At 39.1% G+C, this 10,569-nt stretch overlaps 1 protein-coding gene across 9 annotated transcripts in view; it reads right to left on the bottom strand.

Annotated features, from left to right (window-relative positions):
- The window catches only part of Pkhd1l1 (PKHD1 like 1), a 165,167-nt gene that overhangs the window by 30,260 nt on the left and 124,338 nt on the right, over positions 1–10,569 (bottom strand). For all 9 annotated transcript variants that reach the window (XR_004115089.1, XR_004115088.1, XM_031358649.1 and 6 more), the window contains 5 exons: positions 7,549–7,697; positions 7,340–7,462; positions 6,697–6,808; positions 6,499–6,615; positions 1,811–1,976 (listed from right to left, as the gene is read on the bottom strand). Coding sequence is in view for 7 of the 9 variants with exons in the window: in XM_031358649.1 (XP_031214509.1) it covers positions 1,811–1,976; positions 6,499–6,615; positions 6,697–6,808; positions 7,340–7,462; positions 7,549–7,697 (667 nt within the window). In the remaining 2 variants the exon portion in view is untranslated. The remainder of the gene's footprint in view (positions 1–1,810; positions 1,977–6,498; positions 6,616–6,696; positions 6,809–7,339; positions 7,463–7,548; positions 7,698–10,569) is intronic.

Genomic DNA, 10,569 nt, shown 5'->3' with positions numbered 1-10,569 from the left:
TTCAGATAAATTGAAATCATGTAACTTTTCTCATCATAATACAATAAAAGTTTAAAAAAAAAAAGAAAGAAAAGCCCTTTGGTGACAAAATGATCATTGGTGAGTTCCAGGCATTGAAAACTGAGCCAGAATTGTTCCTATCTAATGGAAATACAGAGACAAATAGTGGAGCAGAGTCTGAAGGGAAGGCCATCTAGACACTGCCCCACCTGGTGATCCATCACACATGGAGACACCAAACCCAGACACTATTGCTGATGCCAAGAAGTGATTGCTAACAGGAGCCTGATAAAGCTGTCTCCTGAGAGGCTTTGCCAGGTCCTAACCAATACAGATACAGATGCTCACAGCCAACCATCGGCCTGAGCACAGGGACCCCAATGGAGGAATTAGGAAAAGGACTGAAAGAGCTGAAAGGGCCTTATCTAGCATTAATTGGAGGAGAGGCCCTTGGTCCTGTAATGGCTTGATGCCTCAGTGTAGAGGAATGCTAGTGCAATGAGGCAGGAGTAGGTAGGGGAACAACATCATAGAAGCATGGTAAGTGGGCATGGGATAGGGGGTTAGGTGGGGAAACATGGCAAAGGGGATAACATTTTAAATGTTTGGAATGTAAATAAATAAAATAACCAATTTAAAAAAGAAAAAACAGAAAAGCCTTGGAAATTGAATTACATGGCAGAGTTATTGCTACTTCAAGGTGATTCTCCAGAATCAGCCAATTATTTTCCCCTTTTTTTGTAAGACTGGTACTAACAATTTGTAATGCAGGGATTTCTATAATTACAATTGTGAAAGAAGGTACCCATGTCTGTTACTAACCAACACTTAGAGTTTTTGAAGGTTGAGTGCAATGTTTGGCAAGGAAGAACTGTAGAATACCAACAATATCTACTAGAAATAAAACTAAAAAAATGATAACTAAAATTACAATTCAATCTTCCTGACCTAGACATTAAAATTATACATGAAATCTGAAGACTTCAATCCCCACTAAATAAACAGATGCTAATTGTTGACTGGGAAGTGACTCTGTTGAATAAAACTACCAAACTAAGTAATGTTAAATAAGTGAATGTTGGGCTATTATCAACATCAAATTATATGAAGCTGAGCTACTTACAGAACACTATTTCTCTGGAAGACATCTATAAAGTTATAGAGCATTGTTCTTTTATAAGTTAGTCATATATTTCTGACAGAAAATTTCTTTTCTTGAATATTATCTTATACCTAAATTCCTGTTCTATATGTCATAAAACTCTATCAGGAATTGACTAGATTATTCTACAATCTCAAATCTATGGAATAATTTTTTGGAAATATCTTGATACTAAGTGATCAGTAAAGGTCTCAGGTCCAAATTTCTACATAATTATAATCTTTGTAATTAGAATAACTGATATGTAGTTCCCAAGAACATCTTTGGAATGACCATGATAGGATATTTGGAAAATAACAAGTAACAAACTTAACCAAAAAAATGATATGGTAATATCTCTTATACTTTATGATGACTGGTAGAGAAACATTCATATGGAAAGCAGATGAAACCTGCCTCCCTGAACTTCGCCTTTAGTAAAGATGGTACTGATGATGCATGAAAAATAATATGATAACACATGCAGTAAAGCTCATTTTTAAAAACAACTGAGAATGCTAACATTTAAATTAAAATCTGAATATTCCTGAATACTACTTCCCTCTAGACAGCAGCAGTTATTTTAATGTCATACCCTTCCTCAGATGTTTAACAGGGAACATAGAGCAGAAAGTTAATAAAGAAAAAAATGAGTTTTCATGATGATACCTTATATCGGGTCTATGTATAAACACTTTGGATTGTTCAATAGTGTCAACAAGTTGTACATTCTTCACATGGATTGGATGCTGTAAATCTTCATTTAAGGGATTAGTAATGAATATCACATTAGTTTCTCCTGAACAGACATCCTTAAATCCAACAAATGTTGAACCTAAAACATAAATAATAGAAAAATAATTATCCTTCTCTGAAGAAAGATTTAAGGCTAGAATTATTTTATCCAACACATTCTTTCTCACTGTCATGAACATGGAGTTCTACTTTGGTGTGGCAAAAGCACCTTCCATTATTTATGGCAGAGTACTGTGACTCAGTATCTGGGTAATCCTCCCCCACATTTTTTCTCAATTTGGTCGTGACACTTTGCTTAAATAATAGGACAGACAATATTAATTTTGGCACAAGAACACATCTGGAGAGTGCTTTCATATTAGGGATAGCAATGTTGATGCTTCTTGGAATTCCATAACTATCAATTGGTAAATAAGCATAGAACACATATGGCTCAATCATTCCCATCACCTTAGCTAGTGTCCAGCAATAGTAAAGAGACATCAAATTTTACAGAAGGAAATAAGGCCATTTCTATCTAACCAGCATGCACACATCCTATAAACTAGTAGACACTCAATGAAAAAGCTCAGGGGACAAGACCTAAAGAATGATTTTTTTTTTAACAAGGTCGCAATTGCAAATCCTCTGATTGTGAACTAATAAATTGTTTAATATTCTAAGTTTCTAGGATGATTTTTTTTTTATGCAGCAAGAATTAACTGCTGCATTGTTTTTATTTTGACTGCTTTGTTTATATTATCCACCCTGTGGGTTACATAAAAGACATTTTAAAAATTTGTACTTAAAATCTAATAACTCAAAGGCCATTTCCAAAATCCTTTTCTTTTTTTTTCAAGACAGGATTTCTCTGTAGAGCTCTGGCTATCCTGGAACTCACTCTGTAGACCAGACAGGCCTCAAACTCAGAAATCCGCCTGCCTCTGCCTCCCAAGTGCTGGGATTAAAGGCGTGCGTCACTATCGCCCGGCTCCAAAATCTTTAAGTAAGTTTTTCTACTACCCTTATAAAATATATTTTGTTTTAGGAAATTTTTGTAAGAATAATAGCATAGATGTACAGAAATAGAGTGCAGTGGTAGAATATGTACATGTCTTGCCTAGATCTTTATTAGGCCAGCAAGCTCAACTCCAGCTCCTCCTGTAAGTGTGGACTGCAAACCATTCAGAGCTGTATGGTCTTTAAGGATTTTCTCATGAACCCATATGGGCTCCCTTGCTGTAAAAATTAGACATTCCTCATTATTGCTGATACAGATGTAGCCAGGCTCAACCAAAAAGAGATAAGGAAGACCACTAGGAAAATATGGGGTGAACTCAAAGAAATCTGTAGCCTCCTTTATATAACTGATAAATGGGATAAGAAAGAAATTAAGGAAACAACCCCTTTCACAATAGAAACAAATAATATAAAATATCTTGATGTTAACTTCATCAAGCAAGTGAAAGAACTGTATGACAAGAACTTTAGAAGTCCCGAAGAAAAAATATGAAGACATCAGAAGATGGAAAGATCTCCCATGCTCATGGAATATTAGAATCAACATAGTGTAAATGACCATCTTAGCAAAAGTAATCTACAAATTCAATGCAGTCCTCCATCCAAATTCCAACACACAATTCTTCACAGACAAGAGAAGAGCAATTCTCAAGTTCTTATGTTAAAAAAAAGAAAAGAACCTAGGATAGCCAAAACAATTCTGAACAATAAGAGAACTTCAGGAAGAGTCACAATCCTTGACCTCAAGCTGTACTACAGAGCAATAGTGATAAAAACCGCATGGTGTTGGTATGGAAACAGGTAGATCATTGGAATAGAATCAAAGACCCAGAAATAAACCCACCCACCTACAGACACTTGATTTTTGACAAAGAAGCCAAAACCATACAATGGGAAAAAGAATTAATCTTCAACAAACAGTGCTGGTCTAAGTGACAGTCTACAAGAAGAAAATTGGCCCATATTTATCACCCAGCACAAAGATCAAGTCTATGTGAATCAAGGACCTCAACATAAAACTGGATACCCTGAATCCAATAGAAGAGATAATGAGAAATACCCTTGAGAACATTGGTACAGGAAACTAGTTCCTGAACGGAGCACCAATGGCTCAGGTTCTAAGATCAACAATTGATAAATGGGACTTCATGAAACTGAAAAGCTTTTGTAAGGCAAAGGATACTGTCAAAAGGACAAAATGGCAACCTACAGATTGGCAAAACATCTTCACTAACCCAACATCTAAGAAAGAGCTAATATCCAAAATATATAAAGAACTCAAGAAGTTACACTCCAAAAAAAAAAAAAAAATCCAAAAACCCAATTAAAAAATAGAGAACAAAGCTAAACAGAATTCTCAATAGAGGAATCTCAAATGGCCAAGAAGCACTTAAAGAAATGTTCAGCATCCTAAGTCATCAAGGAAATCCAAATCAAATCAACCTTGAAATTCTACCTTACACCAATCAGAATGGCTAAGATCAAAATCTCAAGAGATACATTTTGGTGAGGATATGGAGAAAGGGAAACACTCCTCCATAGCTGGTGGGATTGCAAACTTGTACAACCACTCTTGAAACCAATCTGGTGGCTTCTCTGAAAACTGGAAATAGTTCTAACTGAAGGCTCAGCTATACTGCTCCTGGGTTCAAAAGATGTTCTACCATACAACAAGGACAAGTATTCCACTTTGTTCATAGCAGCCTTAGCTGTAATAGTCAGAAACTGGAAACAACACAAATGTCCCTCAACTGAAGAATGGATACAGAAAATGTGGTTCATTTATACAATGGAATTCAGCTTTTAAATCAGGGACATCATGAATTTTGTAGGCAAATGGATTGAAGTAGAAAAAATGACATGCATGGATATACTCACTGAGTAGTGCATATGAGCCCCAAACTACAAAATTCCCATGATACACCCTGTAGATCCAAAGAAGTTAAACAATAAGGAAGGCCCAAGTGAAGATACTTAAATCCTACTTACAAGCGAAAACAAATGGGAGGCAGAGGGAGGAAGGGAGGTACTTAGGTCTGAGAGAGGGAAGGGGAATAGGGGAAGGTGTCAAATATTGGGAGAGGCAGGGGAAAGGCCCAGAGCTTTAGGAGAATGAATAGAAATATTTGGATGCTGCTGGTGAGTGCTAGAGGAATCTCTAAGAAGTTCCAGAGACCTGGGATGAGGGTGCCTCACAGGACTCAATGTGGGTAACCTTAGCCAAAATTCTCAACAGTGGAAACCTGAAGAGACCTGAAGAGACCACCTCCAATAACCAGACAGTACCCCCAGTGGAGGGGGGAGACTCTTACCCACCTACAAATGTTTTGACTTAAAATTGCTCCTGTCTAAAAGAAATGAAGAAATAATAATAGAGACTGAAGTAATGGCCAATGAGTGACCAGTCCAACTTGAGATCCATCCCACTGGGTGGGTGGGTGGGGGTACCAATCCCTGACACTGTTATTGATGCTATGTTGTGCTTACAGGCAGGAGCATGGGTGTCTCTCAGAGTCTCTACCCAGAAGCTGACTGAGTCAGATGTAGATACCCACACCCAAGCATGGAATGGAGGTCAGGGACCTCTAAGGAAGAGTTAGGGCAAGGATTGAAGGAACTGAAGGGGATGGCAACCCCAGAAGAATACCAACAGTGCCATATAACCTGGACTCCTGGGAGCTCCTAGAGAGTGAGCCACCAACTAAAGAGCTGGTCTGGTTGGACTGGTCCAATGCCCCAGGCACATCTATAGTAGAAGACTTCCTTATCTGGCCTAAGTGGGAGAGGCCTAATCCTGAAGAGACCTGAAGGCCTCAGGGCTAGGAGATATCCAGGGAAGGGCACCATCTTAGAGGTAAAGAGGAGGAGGAATGAAAGAAGAACTGGGAGAGGGCAGCATTGGAGATGTAATTAAATAGAGTAATTTATAAAAACTTAGAGGTCTAGGAAGTTGGCTCAGGGGTACAAGGGGTTGGTCTACAAGCATAAAAACCTCAGTTTGAATCCTTCAACCCATGTAAATGGCCATGCATGGCTGTTCATGTCTTGTTAAGTCAGAGACAAGCAGGTCTTGTGAGTTTTCATATCTCAAGGCACTTATGACATTGAATGACAGAAGCTGGGAAACATCCTGCTCTGGCCTCACATGTACCCTGCTCCATACCCACATATTAGTGTTCATTCTCTTTACACACATACAACACACACCTACATGTTTTAACTTCACTAGGGAGACATCCTTGGAATGTATTTTGAAGTGAGATTTCTTTTATTGTCATTTTAAATTATATTCAGCAGATTACTCTAAAAATCAACTTAGCCAGGTAGTGGTGGCACATGCCTTTAATCACAGCACTTGGGAGGCAGAGACAGTTGGATTTCTAAGTTAGAGGCCAGCCTGGTCTACAGAATGAGTTCTAGGACAGCCAGGGCTACACAGAGAACCCAGTCTCAAAAAACAAACAAACAAACAAACAAACAAAAACCACAAAAAAATCAACTAAGATACATTCTATCACTAATGAAGCATTATTAATTAGTAGGTGCCTTACAGATGCCTATAAACACTGAGTAGATTTATGAAAGACTGCATATAAACTTGCCTGAGACATCCAAAAGGCCACTGATAGCATTGTAACTCATGATCCCAGCATGAGGCTTCCGAGGTGCCATGTTATGAGCTGAAGCAAATGTCGGCCAGCAAATCCCACTTCTCCCGCCTTTAAGTAACAAGAAATAAATTAACAGAAATTGCATATGTGGACACACCAAAAATCACCATTGAGATTCCCAATTTTTACCTGATGGGGGCCTAGAACTTCGATGTGCAGAGGTGAGTTCTACATCAGGACTGTCATTAGTTAAGACATCAGAGCAGTTAAACTCAGGGCTACTTCCAACAATCAAAGAGTTCTACCAAAAATAGACAAAGAAGACAGTATTAATACTCACTCTTCCTAAAAGAAAAACATAACACTCCTTCATTGGGGACCCTGGAGTGTAAAAAATAAAATAAAATAAAATAAAATAAAAGTTTAGAAGTAGTCTGTTCATTAAACAAAGATAGAGAAAGAAAAGGTTGAGATTGATGGTATCAACAGGAATGAGTCTCAGATGAGATCAGCAAGGAAAGCTCACATGCAAATAATTAGATTAAATGAAATATTCTGTTTCTGTGATGATAGAAACACAGACATTTCCATCAATAGAAGAAATAGAAAGTGAAGGTAGTGTCATTAGCTTCTCTGTTGTCTCAGAAAAACCTTAGTGGAGAAGATGAACTGTCACAGATTGTGTTGATAAGAAGAGATGAGAACAGAAGGCAGGAGGTAAGAGGAGACAGTGGCCACATGATCTCAAAGGACATCAAGGACATTATTCTAATTAGACATTTAACAGTTTTCCTATCCTCATTGTCACCATTTGTCTGGATTCATTTCTTACCTTAATTTTTACTGTTTTACTAGAAATTTTGTGGGACACAGAAGGTGGCATGTAGATCATTGAAAAGATGGCCATTCCATTGTTCACCAGGGTCACGTTATAGATATGCACGCTCTCCGTGGTCTGAAATACAAGATGTAGTTTATATAGTGCTAAGAACAAGCATAAGAGAAAACTAGCCATTGTCCATCATTTTCTATCATATTTACCTGAAAATAAATCCCATAGTCCCAGCATGTCCAAATGGTAAATCCTTGTATAAGGGAACAACCAGGAAGGCCATCCTGGTTCATGTAGATGCCATACAACCCCCCATGGGCTTCATTGTTAAACCAGTTTTCCATGGGATTAGCCTGGCCTTGGAAGAAAATATGGAATCAGAAATAACATTACAAGGAATGTTTTCTTTTTTCTTTTTTTATTAGATATTTTCTTTATTTACATTGCAAATGTTATCCCTTTTCCTAGTTCCCATCCGAAAACAAACACCTATTCTCTCCCCCTCCCTCTGCTCACCAACCCACCCTCTCCCACTTCCTGGCTCTGGCATTCACCTACACTGGGGCATAGAACCTTCACATGATCAAGAGCCTCTCCTCTCATTTATGATGAACTAGGCCATCTTCTGCTTCATATGCACCTGGAGCCATGAGTGCCACCATGTGTGCTCTTTGGTTGGTGGTTTAGTCCCTGGGAGCTCTGAGGGTACTAGTTAGTTCATATTGTTGTTCCTCCTAAGAGGCTGCAAACCCCTTCAGCACCTTGGGTCCTTTCTCTAGCTCCTTCATTGGGGACCCTGTGCTCAGTCCAATGGAAGGCTGTAAGCCTCTACTTTTGTATTAGTCGGGCACTGGTAGAGCCTCTCAGGAGACAGCTATATCAGGCTACAAGGAATGTTTTATAATTTCAATCATAATTACCAGTTAAAGATACTATTATGTGTATATTGGAATATATATATATTTCAATGTAAAAGTTTTAATGAGGTGATGTCTTAATGAATCTGCTATTATGGTTCATTTTGCTTGGCATTACCTTTATTTAACTTGCCTTTTATTATTCATAATAATTGTACACTCACCTACAAATTGTTTGGTCACTTATACTATGATGTCCCCTAATTACTGTATCAATTTAAAACAAGCATAGGCTTTGAAAGACCATGAAGTTTAGATGAAGACAAGTGTAAGCTTGAAATACAGTGATTTACATTGTGTAAAATTCACCCCTATCCTCATCTATTTGTTACTGTCTTTTTCTGAACAAATTATTTTCGAGTCATTTCTGAATCATTTCTTCTTTTTTATTAGATATTTTCCTTATTTACATGTCATATGATTTCTCCTTTCCCAGTTTCCCCTCCAAGAAGAAAAAACAAAAAACAAAAAAGAGCAACAAGAACAAACCCCTGTTCCCTCCCCCACCCCCCTGCTCACCACCCCACCCCCTCCTGCTTACTGGCCCTGGCATTCCCCTACACTGGGGCACAGAACCTTCACAGGGCCTAGGGCCTCTCCTCCCATTGATGACCAACTTGGCCATCCTCTACTATACACATGGTGTCAGAGCCATCAGTCCTACCATGTGTACTCCTTGGTTGGCGGTTTAGTCCCTGGGAGCTCTGAGGGTACTAGTTAGTTCATATTGTTGTTCGTCCTAAGGTGCTGCAAACCCTTCAACTCCTTTGGCCCTTTCTCTATCTCCTTCATTGGGGACCCTATACTATCTATGGTGATTGAGAGTTTTGCTGGGTATAGTAGTCTGGGCTGACATTTGTGTTCTCTTAAGGTCTGTATGACATCTACCCAGGATCTTCTAGCTTTCATAGTCTCTGGTGAGAAGTCCGGTGTAATTCTGATAGGGCTGCCTGTATATGTTACTTGACCTTTTTCCCTTACTGCTTTTAGTATTCTTTCTTTGTTTTGTGCATTTGGTGTTTTGACTATTATGTGGTGGGAGGAATTTCTTTTCTGGTCCAGTCTATTTGGAGTTCTATAGGCTTCTTGTATGTTCATGGGTATCTCTTTCTTTAGGTTAAGGATGTTTTCTTCTATAATTTTGTTGAAGATATTTATTGGCCTATTACATTGGGAGTCTTCACTCTCTTCTATACCTATTATCCTTAGGTTTGGTCTTCTCATTGCATTCTGGATTTCCTGGATGTTTTGGGTTAGGAACTTTTTGCATTTTGTATTCTCTTTGACTGTTATGTCAATGTTTTCTATGGTATCTTCTGCACCTGAGATTCTCTCTTCTATTCTGTTGGTGATGCTTGCATCTATGGCTCCTGACTTCTTTCCTAAGATTTATAACTCCAGAGTTTTCTCTTTTTCTGATTTCTCAACTGTTTCTACTTCCATTTTTAGGTCCTGGATGGTTTTGCTCAATTCCTTCACCTGCTTGTTTGTGCTTTCCTGTAATTCCTTAAGGGATTTTTGTGTTTCCTCTTTAAGGGCTTCTACTTGTTTACTCGAGATCTCCTATAATTCTTTAAGGGATGTTTTTTGTTTCCTCTTTAAGGGCTTGTACCTCTTTACCTGTGTTCTCCTGTATTTCTTTAAGGGAGTTATTCTCGTCCTTCTTAAATTCCTGTAGCATCATAGTGAAATATGATTTTAGATACAAATCTTGCTTTTCCGGTATTTTGGGATATCCAGGACTTGCTGTGGTGGGAATAGTAGGTTCTGATGAAGCCAAATAGTCTTGGTTTCTGTTGGTAGGATTTTTGCATTTGCCTTTCGCCATCTGTTGATCTCTGGTGTTAGATGTTCTTGCTGTCTCTGACTAGAGCTTGTTACTCCTGTGGGTCTGTAAGCCTGTGTCAGCACTTCTGGGAAATCAGCTCTTCTCTGGAAAAACCCGGGCGGAGATGGCTGTGGATCAGTTGTCCGTCCTGAGTCCTGGGGTCAGAGCACACCCTGGAGACAGGATCTCCACTTTCAGGAAAGGTGCAGAGAGAGCTGTGGAGCTGTTGTCCCTCCTAGGTGTGGTGTAAGGTAGAAAGGATCCTGATCAGGCTGCCCTGCCACTTGTGAGGCCTGTACCTCCCGGCTGGTCCTGCCTTAGAAAGGAGAGAGAATAGGGGATCTCACCCAAGTCCCTGGGTTAAAGCACTCTCTGAAGGTAGGCTCTTCCCTTGCATGGAATGGGCAGAGAGGGCTTCAGATCCACCACTGTCACTCCTAGGTGTAAAAGGAAGTTGAGAGGATCCTGTCCCAGCTTGTGAGGCC

This window comes from Mastomys coucha, unplaced genomic scaffold (genome assembly GCF_008632895.1).
Source record: "Mastomys coucha isolate ucsf_1 unplaced genomic scaffold, UCSF_Mcou_1 pScaffold7, whole genome shotgun sequence".
Classification (NCBI taxonomy): domain Eukaryota; kingdom Metazoa; phylum Chordata; class Mammalia; order Rodentia; family Muridae; genus Mastomys; species Mastomys coucha.
Note: the sequence above shows the minus strand (reverse complement) of the source record. Positions and strands in the feature narration are given on the sequence as shown.